The sequence below is a fragment of the Balaenoptera physalus genome (assembly GCF_965194825.1).
Source record: "Balaenoptera physalus genome assembly, chromosome: 20".
In the NCBI taxonomy this organism is placed as follows: Eukaryota; Metazoa; Chordata; class Mammalia; order Artiodactyla; family Balaenopteridae; genus Balaenoptera; species Balaenoptera physalus.
In genome coordinates, this window is record NC_138901.1 from 8,710,602 (window position 1) to 8,734,171 (window position 23,570).

Here is a 23,570-nt window from a genome sequence, read left to right on the forward strand (position 1 = left end):
AGTCCAAGCCATGGGAGCAAAGTCTCCATCCTGCATGTCTACCGAAATCTTACCTCGGGAGGGGTGTGATGGTTAATTTTGTGTGGCAATTTGGTTGGGCCATGGGCCAGATATTTGGTCAAACTAAGGTTCTGAGTGTGTCTGTGAGGGTGTTTTTTTTTTCTTTTTTTTTTTTTAATTTATTTATTTTTGGCTGTACTGGGTCTTCGTTGCGCGTGGGCTCTCTCTAGTTGCGGCGAGCGGGGGCTACTCTTTGTTGTGGTGCGCGGGCTTCTCATTGTGGTGGCTTCTTTTGTTGTAGAGCATGGGCTCTACGTGTGCAGGCTTCAGTGGTTGTGGCTTGTGGGCTCAGTAGTTGTGGCACGTGGGCTCAGTAGTTGTGGCTTGCGGGCTCTAGAGCACAGGCTCAGTAGTTGTGGCGCATGGGCTTAGTTGCTCCGCGGCATGTGGGATATTCCCAGACCAGGGCTCGAACCCGTGTTGCCTGCATCGGCAGGCGGATTCTCAACCACTGTGCCACCAGGGAAGTCCCTGTGCGGGTGTTTTTCAATGAGAGTAACATTTACTAAGTAGACTGAGTAAAGCAGATTGCCCTCCCTAATGTGGGTGGGCCTCATGCAGTCAGTTGAAGGCTTGAATAGAACAAAAACGTTGACCCTCCCCCAAGTAAGAGAGGCTTCCTCCTGCCCAATGGCCATGATATGGGATACTGGCTTTTCTCTCCTTTGGACTGGAGCACCGGCTCTTCCTGGGTCTCAGGCCTGCCGGCCTCCAGACGGGAGTTATGCCATCAGCTCTCCTGGGTCTCCAGCTTGCCCACTGCAGGTCTTGGGACTTGTCATCCTCCATTGTCACGTGAGCCAATTCCTTATAATAAGCCTCTTTCTGTATATATGCATCCTATTGGTTCTGTTTCTCTGTGGAACCTTGACCGATTACAGGAAGTCTGCTCCAAAGTCCTGGCATTGCAAAGCCTTTGACATTTACCAAAAACTGGTTAATCTGGAATCATCTCTCGTTGGGGTGTGTGTGTGTGTGTGTGTGTGTGTGTGTGTGTGTGTGTGTGTTTTGGTTTGGGTTTTTTCCATCAATAGGCTTATCCTTCTTTATTTTATGTAGAATAAAATTCCAGGCTGGGGACTTCCCTAGTGGTCCAGTGGTTAATAATCACCCTTCCAATGCAGGGGATGTGGGTTTGATCCCCGGTTGGGGAACTAAGATCCCACATGCTGCAGGGCAGCTAAGCTGGCGCGCCACAACTAGAGAGAAGCCCACGCGCCACAACGAAGAGCCCACACGCCGCAGTGAAGATTCTGCATGCTGCAACTAAGACCCAATGTAGCCAAAATAGATAAAATAAATTAAAAAAAAAAGAAAGCAGCCATTAAATTTTCTAAAAAAAAAAAAAAGAAAAAAAGAAAAAAAAATTCCAGTCTTTCAGAGCTGGGCAGAGAGCTTAGCCTGATGTGGTTCCAGCTCTTCCAGCTTGAGAAGCTGCAGCCCAGAGGGGTGAGGGGGTGTTCCCCGAGCAGGTGGCCGTGAGTCCAGCAGGGTAGCCGCCTCAGCCCCGATTCTCATCCGCCCACCGTGAAGGCTGAGCCGGGAGAGCTCCCGCGTCCCTTCCATCTCGCTGTCGTTGCCGCTGATCATAAAGTGGGAAGAAGCAGGTTATCTCCTCGGGTCGTTGTCAAGACACAACAAGCAAGCGATACCGGAGCATGTCACACACTTGGAAGCGCTCTGCGAACGCGGGGAGTGCGGTACAGCCGGGGCGCACCAAGGACTTGGGGGCACAGCCAGGTCCAGGTCCGAGGAGACACCAGGGCCCGCCCGTCCCCGCCGTGCCTGCGCGGGAGGGTCCTCTGGGAGAAGAACGAGCTCGGCATCAACGGAAGGCAAGCCACCACAGGGGAGATCAGAAAGGGCAAACAGTAAGACAGCGTCGTGGTGCCCTTTCTTCCCTCTTCAGGGGAGGAAATGAGACAACCACAGGGGATGATTAAATGCCCCTCTGCTCAGGTGCCCGTGAGAACCGGAGGACAGATGGCTTGCTGCTGGAGCCAGGGGCTGGGGGGGGGGGGGGGGTAGGTGGCTGCCCGGGACAGCTGCTCCCAGGCCTTCCGGCACCTTCTCTCTGCCCTCACGCTGGCCTCCTCTCGGCCTCACTCATCGCGCGCCGTGTGGGGCGCTCAGCACAAGGCGTCGGGGCGGGGCGGGCGGAGACGAGGCCCCCACGCTCAAGGGGCGGGGGTTCACCCCGCCCATGGCTCTGGCCCTGCCGGGGCCTAGGACAGTGCCTGCCACGGGGCAGACATCCCGAAATATCTGTGCAGTGAGAGTGGAGTTCCCATCGTTCCGGCCTCGCAGTCAGGGCGTTGTTCTGACCCCACGGGCCGGGCACGTTCGCCTTCCTCTGTTCGACAAGGTGGCGGAGGACGTTTCTGTCTGGAGGCAGAAAGATGCACGTAATCCAGTCTGCACTCATTATACACTCAGCCCTGGGACACAGTCGGCCCTCCGTGGCCACGGGTTTCGCATCCTCAGATTCAACTGACCGTGGCTGCTTGGAGCGAATCTGCGGATGCGAAATCCGCAGCCGCGGGCGGAATTCTGGGTGAGGGATTCACGCAGCCGTGGGGTCTGGGCGCCACGGGGGCGCCTGGAGCCACTCCCCCCAGAAACCAAGGGACGGCTGTGCTCATGTTTCCTTCTGATTTTAAGAGAAGTTAAGACACATTCGGGGGCCCCTGGAAGAATCCTGGGCCCTGGGTGCCGGCCTCCCGGGCCTGGTGAGGAAGGCGGCGCAGGCCCAGTGGCAGGGCAGCCCAGAGGGCGAGGGGAGGCACCTGCCGCGTTTCCAGAAGTCCTGTCTGGAGCCACCCGCTGACAGGTAAACCCTGAGCCCTGCCGGGCGGCCCTGTCCCTGCAACGCTTCCCGGAGGGGATGTCGCCCCCCTCGCGGCCCCAGGCATTGGCATGCGTGTGCATGCGTGTGCATGCATGTGTGCGTGTGTGTGTATGTGCGCACGCTGGGTCTGTGTTGACCCTGCGGGGGTCTCTGGAGGATCCGTGCCCTATAGACCATGTAGGAGAAGCCTGGAGGAGGGGAAGGGTCCCTGGTGGTCAGTGGGTGGGTGTATGTGGAGGGTGGCGCTCAGCTTCCTGGGACCTGATTACCTGTTTCAGAACCGCTCTCTGCCGACCCACAGACAAGCAAGTAGGAGACCCTTTGTGTCTGGAAGCGAAATAGGGCAAATCGGAGTTCTGCACGGGAAAGAGAGCGAGGACAGGTGTGAGTCCGTGGACAGGCACCTGCTGCTATTTTCTCCCTCACCTGCACTTTGATTTTGGCACCGTAGGACTTGGCTGTTAGGGACGGGGACCTGGTACCGAGGAGATGAGCTGCCTCTGGACAAGCTCAAACAGTGATGGCCCCGTGCCCAGGATGGACTGGATCCCTGAGTCACCGCGTGGAGTGGCTGCTGCCTGCCTCTCACTGGACTTGGCGTGAGTGGGGGGTAAATTCATACTGCACTACGCCTCTGTGACGTCAGGGTTTATCTGTCACCACTGCAGAAAGGAGCTTGTCCTGGCAAATACAGGGATGAGGTCAGAGTCGGGGGGGAGGGGAGGCTAGGTCCCCAAAGGCTATATGGGTCCTGCGAGGCCACCAGCTTTTTGGCTTAAGCTCTGAATGAGGTGGGAGCAGTTGTCTTTTCTGTCCTTTGGCCTTGACTCTTTTGTTTTGTTTTGTTTATTTTTGAACAGAAAATTTTAATCTTTATGAGGTCAACTCTATTATCTTTTCCGTAGTAGCTTCTGGGTTTTACATCTTGCTTAGAAAGGAGTTCTCCATGCTGAATTCTCGTACATTCTTGGGGAGTTCCCTGGTGGCCTAGTGATTAGGATTCCGGGCTTTCACTGCAGTGGCCTGGGTTCAACCCCTGGTGGAGTAACTGAGATCCCACAAGCTGTGTGGCACGGCAGAAAAAAAAAAAAAAAAACTCCTACATTCTTAAGGTGCTTTCATGGCTTTATTTTTTCACATTTAAATCTCTGATGCATCAGATATTGGTTTCTATGTAGTGACTTTTGATTCATCTTCAGTGACTCTCTAGATTCAGCCGCTGCAGGGCCAGACTCATTTCCAGCTTCTTGAGACCCTCGTGAGAAATCCTTTAGGGACTGGTGCCGAGTGGGGGGGTAGGAAGGGTGGGGAGAAAGAGGCGGACAGTAGCAGGTCCCCAGGGAGGGCCAGGGCCAGCTGGGCAGCTGCTTGTGGACAGTTTATTTTTTTTAAATTAGTTAATTAATTAATTTATTTATTTTTGGCTGCGTTGGGTCTTCGCTGCTGTGCACGGGCTTTCTCTAGTTGCGGCGAGTGGGGGCTATTCTTCCTTGCGGTGCGCGGGCTTCTCATTGCAGTGGCTTCTCTTGTTGCAGAGCACAGGGGCTAGGTGCACAGGCTTCAGTAGTTGTGGCTCGCGGGCTGTAGAGCCCAGGCTCAATAGTTGTGGCACACGGGCTTCGTTGCTCCGCGGCATGTGGGATCTTCCCGGACCAGTGCTCGAACCCATGTCCCCTGCATTGCAGGCGGATTCTTAACCACTGCACCATCAGGGAAGTCCCGACAGACAGTTTTAAGAGTTGAAAAATCGCAGTGCTAACGCCAGTCGGCTCAGGTGTTGACCGTGGACACTTTCCACACCCAGCGGCCACAGTCGTGAGCGCCCTCACGTGGACACAAAGCTGGCAGCATCCCCACGTCAGCTCTGAGTCCCAGAAACATGCGGTCAGATAACCAACCGGCTGTTGTCTGAGGACAAGTGATTTCTTTTATTGCCTCATTTTATGTATTTATTTATTTATTTAAATCAAGTGGTCTTTTAAAAAATATATTTATTTATTTATTTTGGCTGCGTCGGGTCTTAGTTGTGGCATGTGGGATCTAGGTCCCCGACCAGGGATTGAACCCCGGGCCCCCTGCATTGGGAGCATGGAGTCTTACCCACTGGACCACCGGGGAGGTCCCTTGCCTCATTTTAAAACACCTCAGTATGCTTCCCAGGACGCTGTTTGGCTTGGAAAAATTACAAGAGAAAGCTGAAGAGAAAATGCAAACTAGAGACAAGTGGGGAAGGCTTTGCCCCAAAACCTTGGCTCTATTCTGCTGTGGGTCACTTGTTAGGGGTCAGTTTTGGGCTTCTGGAGCAGGTGGCTGTTTCCTGGGCAGGGTCTGATTCCCAGTACAGATCTGAAAGAGGCACATGGGTTTTTATTAACCACCATCAAGAATATTGGTTCCACTGTCTCTGGAAATAGGCAGGGAACATCTATCAGGTTAAAGGGGTGCCTACCTGTCTCTGAAGCTATTAGGAAATGAACAAACGAAGGCAGGATGGAGGAGAGAGGGCAGGCCCAGGCCTCGGTCACCCTGTACTCTGCGGAGCCCCGAATGTGACATTTTGACCCCGAGTTCCCAGGGTTCACTGTCATGAGCTCCAGGCTCGGCTGCCAGCTCCTCACATCTTCTGTGCTGTTGCCAGAGCTGGAGGGAATCCCATTGGAATGTCACCAGATTCCCTGGAAAGCCTCAAGGACGGGGCGGGGGAGAACTGGGCAGTGAGCCTTCTCCGCCTCCCCGGTCGAGTCCTGCCCGGCCAGGGCTGGCTACGACCTTGGTCCTGTCCTGTCATCCTGACAAATGGCATCAACTTCGGCCCCACTGACGTCCTGGGCGGGATCGTTCTTTGCGGTGGGGGCTGTCTGTGCACTGCAGGGTTTGGCAGCATCCGGGCCTCTAGCCTCCAGGTGCCAGTAGCACCCCCCGTTGTGACAGCCAATGATGTCTCCATACATGGTGCACTGGCCCCCTGTGGGGGTGAAACCATCCCCAGTTGCTGTTCTTTTTTTTTTTTAAATGGACTGACAACTGTTAACACTGCTGTTTTGTTTTGGTTTTTTTTTAAGTTTTATATTTTATTTTATTTTTTTTTTTATTTATTTTTGGCTGTGTTGGGTCTTCGTTTCTGTGCGAGGGCTTTCTCTAGTTGTGGCAAGCGGGGGCCACTCTTCATCGCGGTGCGCAGGCCTCTCACTGTTGCGGCCTCTCCCATTGTGGAGCACAGGCTCCAGACGCACAGGCTCAGTAGGTGTGGCTCACAGGCCCAGTTGCTCCGCGGCATGTGGGATCTTCCCGGTCCAGGGCTCGAACCCGTGTCCCCTGCATTGGCAGGCAGACTCTCAACCACTGTGCCACCAGGGAAGCCCCCCCAGTTGCTGTTCTAATCCAACACTCTCATGACTGGGAGGAAGAAACTGAGGTCCAGAGAGGTTAAGACGTTTGCCCAAAGTAACACAGCGAGTCCGTGGAGGCGGAGCTGGAGCTTGGCTTCTGGTCCTGGGCCCCCAGATTGGTGCTCTGCCCATTGCACGTGCAGCAGCCGGTGTGAGGAGCGTGGTTTTAATGAAGGGTGCAACTCGGACTCCTCCAAGGTCCATTTCTCCCACGGCAGCCACTGAGATTGCAGACGCTTGGGACGGGCAGAAATTAGTCTCCTTGGCTGGACCAAGAGCCGAGGGAGTTTGAATTCCAGGCCCCAACGTGGACTCTCCCCTGCCTGATCCTGCACGGAGAACACAGCCTTGCAGATCCGGGCCGGGACATCTGGACCACACAGTATCGCGCTCACCTCCGGACAATGCCCGGGTTTGTTCCAGCTGTTGTGCCTCACGGACCGTCTTCATCCTCATCGTCATCGGTAACTACTCACCGCAGACTCCAAGGTCCAGACGTGACTGCAGGCTCCTCAGTAAACACCTTCCCAGTCGATCAGATCAGATTTGAAGATGTGCTCTGGGAAAAGGGTGTAGAAAGGAGCCCCCAGAAAGAATCCTTTAGTAAAGCCAGATTCCCCTTGTGGTTACTTCCTGATTTTCTGTTTAATAAATGAAACTAGACACGGAGGGGAATTTCCTTAAATCACGAATACAGTTATTTGGGGGCAGCGATAGAAGTGTGTGCATGCGATGTGGGGGTTCAGACGTACCCTAAGGCTGAGTCTGTCTGTCCTAGAACAGGGTGCGTGAATCCAGTCACGCATTGGACGTTGTCACCCAGACAGGGTCAGCGGCTCTGGCGCATGACGTGCACATCGGAGGGAAGTTGCCCCAGATGAGCAGAATGTCACTCCTGTTTTCAGCCTGTTCTCCCGACTCCCTTGGGACGGTCTCGGTCAGAGCCAGATGGGGGTTTCTTATCTTCATCCAGGCACGTCCCACAGCCCTGGGGTCTGCGTGTGTCCTGTCTCACGCCTGCAGGCTGGACGTCTGCAGACCGAGACACGGGAGCCCAGGTGTCAGGGAGCCGGCGAGGGCTCGGGGACTGCAGGCCTCAGCTCTGCCACAGGCTACCTGTCCGGCATTGGGGAAGCTATGGGACCTCTTTTAATCTCAAGAGGATTATTCTCCGGGTGGAATGAGCTCACGTGCATGGTGTGCTTAGCCTCGAGCCTGGCACATACACAGCAAGTCTTTTATAAATGTTTGCCACTGGAGGAAGCCCATGATGACGACGATTCAAGGTGACCTGAGGACCTTGCAGTCACACTCAGGGTTCGGTTCCTTCCTCAGATGTGATCAGAGCTAGTCTGAAACTTGCAGGGTCTCGGCTGCACCAAGGCCCCCAGAGCCATTCCGGGCTCCAGCTCAGCCCAGCCGGGTGTTGTCACAGGCTGTCTGCTCCGCTGTTCCTTCCCTCCAGCTTTCACAGCCAGAGGAGGCCTGCTTGGTCTCAGAGGGAAGACAGAAGTAGGGGAGCAGAACACAGGGTGAGGCCCTCCACCAGGCTCTGTACCCCAGCGAGGGCCGCCGGCTGCTTCTGCGGCTGTGGTCCTGGGAACACGGCCACACAGCCCCTTGGGGTCCAGCAGCCGAGGTTCCTCCAGGCAAAGGACTCAGACCAACTTGAGGGTCCCCTGAAACTTGAGAGACAAGCTAATGAACATAACATGGTAGAAGTCTGCATTCTCCAACACCTATGGCTGGATTACATTAGTTCTTAAATGTCAGCAAACCTGACCCCATAGGGCAGCACTCCTTCCTGGAGACCTTCCCCTTGATTTGGGGTGTCACATTATGCCTTGGGCCTTTCCAAAGGGCCAACTGCAGACTTGCCCACTCCCCAGACGGCTGAGCCTTCGGAAGAATCCCCGGTAGACGCATGGCCCCCGAGCTGAGCCAGGGCTGCTAGCGCATGTGCCCACGACACTCCCGTCCTCAGGTCTGGCTCCTGGGATGGCTGCCGTGGGGACAGCTCGCTGTGCCTCCATCTGTGGCCGAGGACGGCTGTGCACACTCCAGGGCAGTGACCTGGGGGCACCCACGGACCAGCCGGGCCGCTGCATTTGCCGCAGGGACCAGTGACCTTTCTCAGAGACCGCAGTTTCTCAATACTTCTCCTGGCGAGGCTCTGACACCCCCAGCCCCCTGGAAACGAATTGAGAAGGTAAATAGCACCTCTTCCATGAAAGTGGCTCAGGGAGAGCCTGCAGCACACGTCACCAGACAATCCTGCCAGCCTCACACAGGCAGCTCCTGTCCGGAAACAAAGCAAATCCTCCCAATGGGACGATGAAACTGGAGGTGAGTCAGGGGTGACCAGAATCCCCCAGGCAGGGCGCAGACTGGCCTGCGGGGACCTGTGGCTCAAGGAACACCTTGAACTGGCCAGAAGCCTCAGCAGGTGCTGTGATTGGTCGTGAGCGGAGGTCTCAGGTGGAGGCTGTAGTCTGAGCGCCGGGGCCTCCCCACCCACGTACTCCTCTATTGCTCCTTCCCTAAGTGTCCCCAGGCTGCCATGCTCTCCAGTTTCTAAGATTGTTGTTCAACACTCAACTCCCTCACCTACTAATGATGTGGTTTGTGACAAGTCATACAATTCCTCCGTCCCCACTCTGGCCGTGGGGTGTGTGAGCCATGGACCGGGTGCTGAGCCCTGGAGAAGGTGCCCCTGGGGTCCCCAGGGCTTTTGTCCCCTGGCACCCGTCCCCACCTCCCAGGCACCCACGTGGAATTTCCAACACGGCCCCTCCCTGTACGTCAGGGCCATCGACTGCCCTTTATTGTTGCCACTATAATTGTGCGCTATACAACGCCCACGTCCCCCGTGTGATCTGTACTTGATCTTTATTGGAAGTTTAAAAAAAACTATTGTGAGAAATTTCAAACATATGGAAAAGTACAGAGAGTAGCATTCCAAATGCCTATGCATCCATCCTCTAGATTTAGCAGTTGCTAACATTTTGCCATATTTGCTTCATCTGGTTTTTCCAAAATTATTTTAAAGTAAGTTGCCATCTTCGTGACATTTCCGCCCTTAGTATTTGAGTACACGTATCTTCGAAAAAGGACATTTTCGGGAATTCCCTGGCGATCCAGTAGTTAGGACTTGGTGCTTTCACTGCCGGGGCCTGGGTTCAGTCCCTGGTCGGGCAACTAAGATCCCACAAGTCGTGCAACGTGGCCAAAAAAAAAAAAAAAGGACATTTCCTACTTTAACAATGCCATTATTGGACTTCGCTGGTGGTCCAGTGGTTAAGACTCCGCACTTCCACTGCAAGGGGCGCGGGTTCGATCCCTGGTCGGGGAACTAAGATCCTGCACGCCACATGGCGCGGCCAAAAAACAAAACCAAGCAAAACAAAAATGCCATTATCACAGCTAACAAAATTAACAATAATTCCTTAATGTCACTGAGTGCCTGGTCCATGTTCAAATCTGTCCACTTATCTCCCAAATGTCTCTCAGAGCTGACTTGTTCAATCAAGATCTGATCAAGGATGGTGCCTTGCACTGGGTTGTTAAGTCTCATATGTCACTTGTGACCTAGAACCAGACCCGCCTCCCCTTTTGTTTTTATGACACTGACTGTGGAAGAGACTGGGCCGGGTGATTTGCAGAGTGTCCGACCTTCAGGATTTGTCTGTTTCCTCTTGCTGTTACTCGCTTTGTCGCCCCACATTGCCTATGACATGGGTGTCAGATCTGAACGAGGTGTGAACAGAAGGTTAGACGTTTGGCGGGAACGTCTTGTAGGTGATGCGTCACATCAGGACGCATGTCGTGGCCAGTGGTGACACCCCTCTCGGGGATTCTAAGGTTGGTCCCTGGGCTTGGGGGTGAGAGCTGGCCCTCTCCATTCTTAAAGCCACGGCTCCCCTCTTGGGGGCCATCGGGTAACCCATGGGGGACACTGTGGCACAGGGTGAACATGTAGTTCCCTGCCAGTCTGTCACCAGCACCTGCTGATGACCCTGCTTGAATCAGTCGTTTCATTCAGAGTTACAAAATGGGGATTTTCTAGTTGATCACTCCTTCTACGTTTATTGCTTGACGTTCTTCTGAAAGAAGAATTTGCCGCATCAACTGGGCCATTCTGTTGTCATTAAATACAGTTCCTACTTGAGTGGCAGTGTTGACACTTGATTTGTTCTCTTTATATCCTGTTTTCAAATTAAGGAGCAAGTGTAATCATTTCCAAGAAAGGCAAGGAAGGTTTTATTTGTTTGTTTTGTCTTTGCTTTTTCCTTGTTGATTATAATGGACTCATGGATTTTTATATATCCAGTGTGTTTCAGTCATTATTCTTTCTGATGCTCAAATGGTCACAGCTTTGGCCAGGGGTACCCTCTTTGAGCTGGTGTCTGTGTCCTTTTGACATGACCCTATTAGTCTTGGAAAGCTTCCTTGCTTTCTGGCACAAGATGTCCCATGATCACTTTGTACATTCTCTGCCCCTAGACCTGGAATCAGCCATTTCTCCAAGGAGCCCTGGTTCCTTTGAGGAGAGGCTGGTTTTAGAGACCAAAACCTGAGCATGGGCGGTGCTCGTGGTCTGCAAAGCATGGACACACAATTCTCACTGATTCCTGGTGGTTGTACGTCCTTCTTGAGCCTGGAGTCTGGCTGCATCACACACAGTATCGCTTTTCCAGACCCGAGACACTGGGCCTGGGGAGCTGGCTGGACTCCAAGCCCCTCGGCCCAGGCCTGGGGGTAGAATGCTGGCCCAGAGCAGGTGCACTGCCCTAGGCAAGGAGACCCAGTCATAGGAAGAGTAGCAGCTGTGTGGGTAAAGTGGCGATGCTGGTCACCGTGTGGCTAAGTGACACAGGACGGGTTCTGTCTGGCTCTGCGATCTTTCCTTCCCACCTGTAACCTGAGCTTCCCAAGGCCTCACCAGGCCAGAGTACCAGCAAAAACCCCCAAACATCAGAACCTCTGCCTGCCATAAGCCCGTGTCTCCCAGGTGATTCATTCACACCTGTTTACAGCAGGTGTGCAGGTGCGTTCTGTCCAGCTCCACTTCTTAACGTCCGCAAGTGAAGGAAGGGGGCGCACACCTTCATGGCTGTGTCTCACCAGACCGGAATGCACTGCCCCGCTTACCCCTAGCTGTGTCAGGGCTGCTCTGTGTGCCGTATGGAAATGGGAGACCTCCTACCCACCAACACCAGGGGGCACTTCTCACCTGTGGCGGGAGTAGAACCATTTGTGCCCAAGTCTCACTGATTCCTGGTGAAATCAGCTCATTCACCTTTGCCTCCAGTGCCAGGCTCTGTGGCCGTCAGACCCGGAGCCTGAAGTGTCCTCTCTGCATCCTCACCCTGCCTCCTTGATTGTCCCTCCTGAGAGATCCTGTTCCTGACCCCAAATCTATCCGAGGTAACGGCTTCAACAGCCCCTCCCCTACACTCATCAAGCTGGGGTCTGAACCCGCAGAGCCCCCCACTGCATGATGACTGTTCCCCCTGAGTTTTCTCAGTGGAAGGATCTCCCTCAGGGTATTTGCAGCCTTGGTTCCAAACCTCAGGCTAACCTGTTCATGATCTCCTGTAAGCTTGGTTCCTAAGGATCCACTTCAAACTTTTGTGACCCACTTTGGGTATGAACACTGGGGAATCTGAGCCGATCAGAACAGTGAGAGTGGATGGTGGGCTGGGCAGGGAACTCAGCCAGGAGGGGGCAGTGACAGGACCCAGGGCAGGGTACTGGGGGTGGGGCAGCTGTAATCAACACTGTGTGGGGGGAGAGGGAGGAGTCTGGGGGAAAGGAGAGTGGAAAGTTCAGAGCTTTAGGAAGGAACTGTGGTGGGGGGACTCGAGGCCTGAGGGGAGTCTGTGCAAGGGATGGGCAGTTAAACTCTGCAAAGTTCAGGGTAACGAGGGGAGCAGAGGCTCTGAGACAGCACATCACGGCGAGAGAAAGGCCGCCCATCCCAGGCCATGATTTTCTAGCTGCGAGGCCTTGGGAGAATGAATTTCTCAGAAGCTCATGCCTCTTTTTTAATTTATGTTAAAATTTTTTTAATATTTATTTATTTTGGCTGTGCTGGGTCTGAGTTGCGGCCTGCGTGATCTTTGTTGCGGCGTGCGTGGTCTTCGTTGCAGCAGGCATGCGGGATCTAGTTCCCCAACCAGGGATCGAACCCAGGCCCCCTGCATTGGGAGCGCAGAGTCTTACCCACCGACCACCAGGGGAGTCCCAGAAGCTCATGCCTCTTATCTACCAGAATGGAGAGAACAATGTCCACTGGCCAGCACTGAGGTGGAAGATTACACTTGCCGACGCCTGGTCTCTTGTACGAACTTGGTTTGTGTGCAGCTCACCACACCAGCCCTGCTCATCAGCTCAGCCTCTTTGCAGACCCTCTCCCCTGCCTCCCTTCCCCCCCAGAGCAAGTCAGGCTGGTCTCTGCCCCAGGGCCTTTGCACCTGCCGTCTCTCCCCCAGGTCTTGGCCTGATGGCCCCATCTCTGACCACCTGATTTAAGTGGCACCTCCTGCTCAGGTACTCCAGCAGTCTCCTCTGAAGTGACCCGCGGACTCGGGCCCCATGAGAGCAGGGGCCCCGTGTGCCGTGTTCAGTGCTGTAGCCCCGGAGTCTCACAGGTGGGGGTGGTTGAATGGAGGATGAAGATGGATCGTCAAGGTCCTTACTACAGGAGAGGGCTGCAGGGCAGGGAGCTGGCGTCTCCAGGCCCTCCCAGGGTCTCGGGGCCGCAGACTGCGTGGTCGAGAGCATCGGGCTTGGGCTGGCGGGGTCAGACTTCTAGCCCTGCCTCCTAGTCACTGGCTGTGGGCCCTGGTGTGAGTTTCTCAGCCTCTCTGAGACCCGACCTTCTCACCTGCCTGACGAAGACCTAGGAGTAGAGGGAGAATCCCTCTGAAGGTGAAACCAAAGCCAGCTGAAGGCACCTCAGCCCGGATGGGGGGCGCGTGCAAAGGTCAAGGAACGCCAGACCGTTTGTTCCACCTGTGAGATCTCGAAGGCTCTTCTCCACTCCAAATTCCACGGTCCCGGGATAATTAGAAACGAAGCACTTGAAAATGGGCCTGGATTTTCAGCTCCCTCGTATCCGTAGGGAGGGACGACAAAGGATGCTCTCCCCACTTTGCAGATGAAGACAGGCCCGACCCCGCCTCTGTTCGGCTCTTGGTCTGGTCCGCGGGGAGGGAGCCCCGGGCCTCGGTCCGACGGGCAACAGCGCCACCTGCTGGAGTGCGGCTGGCGGGCACTGGGCCATCTCTCAGCCTCTGGTGAGGGTGCCGGGGGCTTACCTGGCCCTTCCCACCGGCAGACGGTCCCGGAAGGAAGGACCAAGGCCAGGAGACTGCGCGACACGGGGAAGCGTCTGACACCCAGAGCTGGGCCTTGGGACCTTCAGTGGACACTCCAAAGGTCAGCGGGACTGGGCCTCCCTCCTCCCTCGCAGGGCTGGTCCTCACTGAGCCTCACTGCACCAGGAGGGTGACACTGCACTCCTCCCCCCTAACGCCCCCTTCCCCTGTTGCTTCTCCATCTTAAAGACAGGGAAACTGAGGCCCAAAGAAGTCACAGCCTGTGGGTGGGCAGAGGGCCTGGGATTCCGACCGAGGCTAGTTGGCTCCACAGTCACCTGTGGCTCTCTGCCAGGAATGTTCTCTCCTCAGCCTAACCTGAGGAACTTTACCTCCAGGAGTGGCCTCTTCCAGGAAGCCTTCCCTGATCCCTCCACGTTAGGGCGGGTACTCCTGCTCTGTGCTCGCCTAGCAGCCTGTTCCCCATCCTAGCTCTCGCCAGGTTGGACCATCGTTGTTCATCTGTCCCATGTTCACCTTATCCCAGTCTGTGAGCTCCTGAAGGTGTCACCATGTCTGTTTTGTTCACCTGCCTGCTGTAATGAACCAAACCTTTAATTGCATAATTTTAAGTTAATTACAAGGGGGTGGAGAACAGTGGAGGAGGAGCAAGGTCAGAGGACGCACCAGAAGCCCATCTCCTGCTGGGTTTGGCTGGGGGTACCTCTGGGGTTTGCCTCCAAGGAAGATGCTGAGCTGGGCTCTGAGCAGTGCAGAGGCAGGACCTGTGTCTGCCGAGCTCACAGATGGGCACCAGGACCCTGGTGCCCCAGTGAGGTCCAGGGGCAGCCCCGTAGCTGGTCATATCTCAGATTCGGCAGGAGCACCTTATTGGTGCTCCTTGCAGGGTGCTGACTTGCCACCCAGATTCCCATCCTCCTCTGCCCTCCCCACCCCCTTTCTTTTTTTTTTTAAATAAATTTATTTTGGCTGCGTTGGGTCCTTGTTGCTGCGCGCGGGCTTCTCTAGTTGCGGCGAGCGGGGGCTACTCTTTATTGCGGTGCGCGGGCTTCTCATTGCGGTGGCTTCTCGTCGCAGAGCACGAGCTCTAGGCACGTGGGCTTCAGTAGTTGTGGCACGTGGGCTCAGTAGTTGTGGCGCACGGGCTTAGTTGCTCCACAGCGTGTGGGATCTTCCCAGACCAGGGCTCGAACCCGTGTCCCCTGCATTGGCAGGCGGGTTCTTAACCACTGTGCCACCAGGGAAGCCCCCCACCCCCTTTCTAACAGGCAGCACCTCTGGCTCCCATGCTGCTTCCAGGCCTGGTCTTCCCCCTCCCCCTGCCCCACTGAGGCCAGGGCTCCCACCTGACTCAGCCCCCACTGCCACACCCGCAGGGCTTCGGGCCCTGGTTCACTGTGTTCCTTTCACCCAGATCCTGCCATCTTGATAAGCAGCTTCAGTATCTGTGACATCTTAGCCGACACCTTCAGCTGAGTGACAGCCGCCTCCTCCACTCAGTGACTGCTGAGGGCATTCTTCCAAGATGCCCCAGCACCCCCGTGTGCTCACACCTTTGCCCGGTGATTCGGTCAAATGCCAGTCTAGACGCTGCAGTGAGGGGATTTTGCAGGTGTCATTAAGGTCCCAAGACAGTTCACCTTAAGGTAGGGAGATTATCAGGTTGGGCTAATCACATGCATCCTTTAAATCCGGGTCTCCACAGCAAAGGAAATAACCAACAGCATGACAGAGCAACCTGTGGGAGGGGAGAAAATATCTGCAAACCACGGTTGCCTTGGGATCAAGCCCAAACTCCTCACCGGTCTTGGAAGGCCCTTTTGCTCTGGGCCTGGCCCTGCCTGCCACTGTCTGCCTGCCCTGGCCAAGCTGACTGGACCTCAGTGGGCCATGTTCGCCTTTGCCGGGCACTCCTGAGTGTCCAGCTCCCTGATCCCAGAGCTCCCTCTCCCCATTTTAGGGGTCTACCTCATCTGCCAGACTCAGCTCAGGATCACCTCCTCTGAGAAGCCTTCTTTGGTTCCCCCAGCCTGGATCTGGCACTGTCTCTGCTCTCTTGGACCTCTGCACCACCCTTGATAGAAGCCCCTGACCACACTGCATGTGAAATCTTTATTTCCTTGCCTTGCTTTCATTTGAGTTGTAAGCCCCTTGGGTATTTTTTCTTTCTTTTTTTTTTGGCTGTGCTGCATGGCTTGTGGGATCTTAGTTCCCTGACCAGGGATTGAACCCATGCCCTGGGCAGTGAAAGTGTGGAGTCCTAACCACTGGACCGCCAGGGAATTGCCCCTTGGGTACTGGTAAGCCCCACTGTCACCCCAGCACCAAGCACAGGACTCATCTCCATAAACACATGATTTGAGACTTCCTTCATTTTCATGTAAGCATCCAGGGTTATAAATTTCCCATTCAGCACTGCTTTAGCTACATCCCACATGTTTTGGTATGTGGCATCTTTATTTTTGCTCAGTTTTATGTATTTTAAATTTCCTTGTAGATTTCCTCTTTGACCCATAGATTATGTAGAAGTGTGTTGTTTAATTTCCAAGTGTTTAGAGTTTTTCCCATTGTCTTTCTGTTACTGATTTCTAGTTTGATACTATTAGGGTCAGAGAACATACTGTGTATGATTTTAATTTTTAAAAATTTGTTGAGGGCTTCCCTGGTGGCGCAGTGGTTGAGAATCAGCCTGCCAATGCAGGGGACACGGGTTCGAGCCCTGGTCTGGGAAGATCCCACATGCCGCGGAGCAACTAAGCCCGTGAGCCACAACTACTGAGCCTGCGCGTCTGGAGCCTGTGCTCCGCAACAAGAGAGGCCGCGATAGTGAGAGGCCCGCGCACTGCAATGAAGAGTGGCCCCCACTTGCCCCAACTAGAGAAAGCCCTCGTACAGAAACGAAGACCCAACACAGCCATAAATAAATAAATAAATTAATTAATTAATTAAAAAAAATTTGTTGAGGTTTATTTTATGGTCCAGGATATGGTCTATCTTGATGAGTGTTTTCTGGGCACTTGGGAAAAAAAATGCCGGCATAGGGAGAGGGGGAGACACTGATGGCAAAGGGAAACCCCACCACAAAAAGCACCGGCCTGGGAAGTGCTGTCTGTCCCAGTGAGTGGGGAGGCCCTCCTTCCACCTGAGCAGAACCAGCAGAAACCAGTGGGAGCACCAGAAGCACCGGATAAACCGGACCGACCCAAACAGCACTGCCAAGGCGGCTCTGAAAGTGAGACTGTCATTGGAATCATGGCCACAAAAGTACTGAAATAAAAGAACTGTCAACTGGGAATTTTAAATCTGGTGAAACTATCCTTCAGGAATGAATGGCCTCCTCTGATAAAGGAAAACTAAAAGAATTTTTGCTAGCTGACAGATCTAAAGAATGGCTAAAGGAAGTTCTTAAAACAGAAAGGAAATAATAAAAGAAGGAATCTTTTCTTTTAATACATTTATTTATTTTATTTATTTATTTTTGGCTGTGCTGGGTCTTCGTTTCTGCACGCGGGCTTTCTCTAGTTGCAGCAAGCGGGGGCTACTCTTTATTGCGGTGCGTGGGCTTCTCATTGCGGTGGCTGCTCTCGTTGCGGAGCACGGGCTCTAGGTGCACGGGCTTCAGAAGTTGTGGCACGCGGGCTCCAGTAGTTGTGGCACGCGGGCTCAGTAGTTGTGCCTCACAGACTCTAGAGCGCAGGCTCAGTAGTTGTGGCGCATGGGCTTAGTTGCTCTGCGGCATGTGGGATCTTCCCGGACTAGGGCTCGAACCCGTGTCCCCTGCACTGGCAGGCGGATTCTTCACCACTGTGTCACCAGGGAAGCCCCAAGAAGGAATCTTAAAGCATCAGAAAGGTATAAAGAACAATGGAAAGAGCAGAAATGTGGGTACATACGATAGACTCTCCTCCCCACAAGGGTTCTAAATCAAATGTGATGATTGAAACAGAAATTATAACACCATCTGACACCTGGCCACTTAATGTCAGGGACTCCCAGTCGGTCCTCTTGCTGGTTCTGCCTGGAGGAGCTTGTGTTTTGTGAGACTCTGGGTCAGTCCAGCAGAGCAGTGAGCCTGCTTGGGCTGCCTCCTGTTTCGCGGTCAGAGCTTGGGAAATGCACACCTGGGTCACCTGCTTCTGTTGGGTTGCGGGGGGCGGGGATCATAGGTGCCCTGCCGTTCACTGTCCCGACCCAGCCTTGGGGTCCCTGACCAGCTCGCCTTCTCCTTCCACTCGTCAGAACCCCCTTTGGTTGCCTCCTGCGTCATCCCAGGGTTTATAGTTGTGCTTAGCAGCGAGGAGCAGGAAGAGACCAGTCTGCACCGTGCTATCCAGGCTGGACGTCCCTAATTATTTGTCTGAGTGATGGAGCATCTGTTGGAAGCACAGTGGTGAACACAGGACCTTGTCCCAGGCAAGACCTTCCTCTGTGAAAAGTGGACGAACTGCTTCCTGCTGGACCCATGAGACACAGGCCGGACTCGCAGGCTAGCCAGCTTCTCCCACCGTCCCACCCCCGGAGGGGCACCACTCTGGAGCGATGGGCGAGGATCCCAGGCTACGGGATGTGTCCTGAAGGACCCGCTACTCATCTGCCCTCCACTGAAAAGCACTGGCCGGGGGGAAACAGCCAACTGCTCCCCAGCTGAGGGACGGAGAGAAGCAGGGAGAGGTACACCTGCAAAACCACCTCTGCCCCAGATGATGGTCACCCTTTCGAGTGGAGGGTTTGTGAGGATGGGTGTGCAGCCTTTTGGAGTGGGAAACAGAAAAGCTGGGGGGGCGAGCCCCACGGATCCCTCTGAGCCCAGGAACCTCTTAAGACCAAATCTCCTTTCTCTGCTCCTTTCCTACTGCCCCAGTGCCTGAGCCTGGGGCAGTAGGAGGTGGGGGTGGGAGCTGCACAAACCTCTAGAAAGTTCTGTGGGGCTAATGAAACTCAGAGCTCCGTCACGGGCCTTTGTTCCAGAGGGAATAGCTGCTGCCTTTCAGAGCCCGCCAGCTTCCCAGCTCCTTATGGCCTGGAGTCTTGGCCACTGAGTCAGTGTGTAAACACCCCCGCTGGGGTGGGGGCCGGAGGGGAGGCTGCGGAGGCAGGTGACTTTGGGGGGAGAAAGGGAGACTCCAGAGGCCACCCCTTTTTCGTTCTTTTCCATTTCCTTCCAGAAACATAGACAGTCCCTTTCTGCATGCAACTCCGTGCTGGGAGAGAGGCAGGGTGTGGGGAGTGGGCACACAGATGAATCAGACCCAGCCCCGCTCTCCGTGCCAGTTCGCAAACCCTTGATCCACAGCCCAGCCCTGGAAGAGCACCGCAGGCTCAGGAATGCAATAAAGTGAGAATGCTTCCCAGTCCTGCCCTAGGTGGTCGCAGTTCAGAGCGCTGGAAGGTTCCAGATGCCAGCGTTCGGACAGGGCCAATCTCTCGGTTGGCACCTGGCCGGGCGAGGGGTCCCCTCCATCACTGAGGGGGAGCTGAGGCCCGGCCCAGCCCCCAGTCACTGCCCCCAGGCCTGTCCTGTGCTCCCTCCCCCTTTCTCCTGCTGGGGCCTGTCTTCCGGGCCCCCCCGCCCCCGGTCCTTACTGTGTTCCCCTCACCTCCCTTTGCCGGGGCCCGTCTGTGGCTCCTGGAAGGTGTGACCCGGGTTGCCCTCAGCAGAGGCCCTGCCCCACCCCGGCTCTGCCCCGCTCTCCTTCCCCCAGCCTGTATTTATGCCCCTCTTGGGCCACCTCCTCCGACAGACGCCCACCGATCCTTGGAAGCCTGTAATTTCTGAGGGCTGAGTCACCGCCGCCTGCCCAGAGCCGGGTAAGCGTGCTGCCTAGCATGGGCGCTGCAGTGAGCTGCCGGGTCCTGGGGCTGCGGTGAGGAGCCCAGAGGCCTGTCCCCAGGAGGCCTTGCCTGTGAATAAGTCTTTCAATGCTACGAGTCCAGGCTGAGAATAGCCACTCCTTTATTCTCTCACCCGGCCCGGTCAGGCAGCGATGGGCTCCCCGCATCCAGCGGGCTTTCCCCGATGCCCCCGGGGTCTGGATGAAGCCCGGAAGCAGAGAAGAATGGACAAAGCCTGCACGTTTCAGATGGGGTGCTGGCCACGCCGTGTGGGACTCGCCAAGAGACTGCAGAGCGGTCAGCAGAGGGCCAGACAGGACAGCACAGTGGTTACGAGCACAGTGCCAGGAGGTGTGCTGCCTGCGATTGCGTTAAGGCTGCGCTGCTGAGCAAATGTGTGACCTTGAGTGGGTGACTTAACCTCTCTGTGCTTCTGTTTCCTCGTCTGAAATGGGACTGTGATGAGGCTTCAGTGAGTTCGTGCTCGTAAAGCACAGAGACGGGGCGTGCCCGAGCCAAGGCCACAGGAGCACAGAGGATGCTAGAATCTGACAGTGGGCTTAGCCGGAGGCAAGGTTTTAGGAACAGAGGTGAGGAGTGCGGAGGAGGAGGCGTGCTCCCCCCACCCAAGCCAAGAGAGGGAGTCCTGAGGGAACCACTCGCAGAGGTCAGATCCTCAGCCGGCCGTTTACTGAGCTTCAGAGTTGCGCCCCGGGATGTGAGAAGTGGGGCGTTCCTGGGAGGCTTGGCCGGTGTGAGTGGGGCTCCTGTGTGCAGACAGGCAGAGCTGGCTCTGCGTGCATCTGGAGCATTCTGAAGGCTGCCTGGGTGGCCACGCTCTACATTTCTACTATTCTCCTCGTGGCACCGCGGGGTGGGCCAGGTGGGGAGTCTTTGGAGGGCTGGCTGCCCGAGTGCGTTGAGCCACCAGCCAGGGGCTGCGGTGGGGCCTGGAGTGGTCCCTGCGGGCATCTCCACGTCAGAGCCTCTGCTTGGACACCCCCCGGCCCAGGACTTGACGGGCAAGAGAACTGCGCCGGCACCAGCTGAGTGAGCCTCGGCTTCGCCCCCCTTTCCTTCTCCCTCTTGCCCCACCAGAGTGAGGGGAGAGGAGGTGTGGAGGGGGTGGAGGGGGGCCAGTAGGTGAAGGGCAGTCCAGCCTCGGGCCCTGCGGCTTTTTTGTTTTTTAATTTATTTTATTATTATTTTATTTTATTTTATTTATTTATTGTTTCTGGCTGCGTTGGGTCTTTGTTGCTGCTTCGTTGCTTTTCTCTAGTTGCAGCGAGCGGGGGCTACTCTTCATTGTGGTGTGCGGGCTTCTCATTGCGGTGGCCTCTCTTGTTGCGGAGCACGGGCTCTAGGCACGCGGGCTTCAGTAGTTGTGGCTCGCGGGCTCAGCAGTTGTGGCTCGAGGGCACTAGAGCGCAGGCTCAGTAGTTTTGACTCATGGGCCCAGTTGCTCTGCGGCGTGTGGGATCTTCCCAGACCAGGGCTCGAACCCGTGTCCCCTGCATTGGCAGGCAGATTCTCAACCACTGCACCACCAGGGAAGCCCAATATAATTTTATATATTTTTTAACATGTATAAATATCCATAAGGAATACCTAGAATTGTGTGTCAATCTTGCTGTTCGTATCATTCTGCATTATTGATATATTTGGACTTTGTTGTTTAATTTTATGTTTCCTATTTACCATGACGCTTTGCCTCCCCTTCCTATCTTCCGTTGGATTGATAAGGGTTTCAACATTCTCTTTTTCTTCTCTGTTTGGAAGTTGCAGGAAGCACCCTTTTGGTAGGAATTAATTAATTATTTAATTAATTATTTTTGGCCATGCTGCGCAGCTTGTGGGATCTTAGTTCCCTGACCAGGGACTGAACCCACACCCTTGGCAGTAAGAGCGTGGAGTCCTAACCACTGCACCGCCAGGGAATTCCTGCTCGGTATTTAAATATAGATATTTAACTATAAATTTTTATAACAAAGTGGAAGGTTATTCAGTATTTCTTTCCTTCTTTGCAAGCTTGAACTTGCCATTGAACATAATCCTTCATAGTCTTTGTTACTGTTTTTAGAATTTCAGTCCCACTGTTTATAACACATGAAATTAGTTATTATTTTCACAATCAACGTGTACTAAATCAAACGGTATGTTTCTGTGTTCACCCTTGTTTCTTGCAGTCTTCTCTTTCCTCCTGGGTTGACTTTTCTTCTTGCTAAAGTTCACCCTTTGGTAAATCTTTCAGGGGTGGTTTGCGGTAGGGGAACTCTTTCTTAGACTTTGCAAGTCTGAAAATGTCTGTTCTGTACTCTCACTCTTGAATGATAGTTTAGCTGGCTATAGAATTCTAGGATGACGATTGTGTTCCTTTAGCCCTTGGAAATATTTCTCCAGACTACAAGAAATCTGCTGAATTTTATTCATTCCTTTGTGGATAATCTGTCTTTTTGTCTCTGTTACCTTTTTGGATTTTCTCTTTATCCTTGGATGTGGTACAGTTTCACTATTCAGTATCTGAGTGTGAATTGATGTTTATTTATCATGTGCTGCATTTTGTGTTCAAAAGATTTTGGCTGTTATCTTTTAGAATATTATTTTTGCATCATTCCTTCTATTCTCATCTTCTGAAGTCCCTGTTAGACATATTCGGAAGCTTCTTGATCCACCCTTGTGTTTCTTACCTGTAACTTCTTATTTTGTCTGTTTCACTTATTTATTTCTGAGCCGCATTCTCAGTAATATCTGCCAACTAATTCTCTCTTCAGTGTGTCCAACCAAGTGTATTCTGTTGAGTTTTTAATTTCAATAATCACACCTTTTACCTCTGGGATTTCTAGTTGATTCTTTTTCAAGACCACCTATTTTTGTTTCATTTAAGCCAGTTTGGGTTTCATAATTAAAAAATTTTATTTGATAATCCTACATATTTTTATTTGAAAATCATTTTCAGATTCCTCTGTTATTTCCATTTCTTATGGAATGATTTCATATCTCCATGGTTGATTTTTCTTGATAATCTTTATTAGCATTAACTATGCCCATGTTTGGGGCGTCAGGTTTGTAGGCTCATCTTGAGTAGATGTTTCTTTCTCTTCAATCCTCCCCCATTCCACCACCTTCCCCCATTTTCCAGTGGCCTCCACTTGGCCTCCTGGTGGTCCCAGTCCAGAACAGTGAAGTCATTTCCTGTTGGCTCAGAGAACCCATCTCCTGGGGGGATGTTGGGCATATTGGGGACCCAGTTGCTGAGTCCCTGGGTGTCATGGCTTGGAAGCTATGCTTGCTTCCTCCTGCTTCTCCAGGTACACAGCTGAGAGCCCTGCTCCAGCCCTTGTGCCAAGTGTGGCTCCAGTCCCTGCTTCATTTAGTGTCTGTTACATGGAGATGGGTGTCTTAGTTTTTATTGTGGTTATGTCTTTTAAGTTTCTCTTTTTATAGTTTATGTGTCTTTCTCTGTCTCTTATGTCTATATGGGATGACTTGAAAAATGAACTTTAAGTGCCATCTATTTTTTTTTTTGAGCTTTAAATGTTTCCTTTTATTGTAAGCCCATTAAAAATGGAAAACCAGTGTAAATTTTTAGTTTCCTGGAATGTAATAGGTTTGAATGTCAATTTTAAAAAGTAAAACCTCATTAAACTGACCCAAATGTGAGCTCAGCTGAACATTTTTGTTCCATAGTGGTGGGCTCTGCCAGCTGCATGCAGGCAACAAATAATAAATTACTATTCCCACTTAAAAGTTGGAGGTAATAACATTTCCTAGCAAGATAAATCATGTCAGTTTCTCTCTATTTGAAGCCTCTTTGCTAATTGAACTTAGTTGTTAGTTTTTAATAAACGATTTTATTGAATTATAGCATTGACACTAGAAAAGTGCACAGATTATAAGTGTACGACGTGAAGAACACAGCACGTGGATACACCTGTGCAGCCTCTACCCGATCCTGAGCAACCCTGTGGCCTGGGTCATGGTCTCCATCCCAAGGTCAAGAAAGCAAAAGATCAGAGAGGTCAAGGGCTTTTTCCAAGGTTCCCAGCTAGGAGGGCACAGCCAGGCCTCATGGCTTGGGGGTGGGGGCTAGGGGGAGCA

General features: G+C 53.5%; 1 protein-coding gene across 1 annotated transcript in view; it reads left to right on the forward strand.

Annotated features, from left to right (window-relative positions):
- The first annotated feature begins 3,413 nt into the window (after positions 1 to 3,413).
- SEPTIN9 (septin 9) overlaps positions 3,414 to 23,570 on the forward strand; it is a 196,577-nt gene continuing 176,420 nt past the window's right edge. The window contains exon 1 of the mRNA XM_082442691.1: positions 3,414 to 3,507. Coding sequence (XP_082298817.1) covers positions 3,429 to 3,507 — 79 coding nt within the window. The 5' untranslated portion in view covers positions 3,414 to 3,428. The remainder of the gene's footprint in view (positions 3,508 to 23,570) is intronic.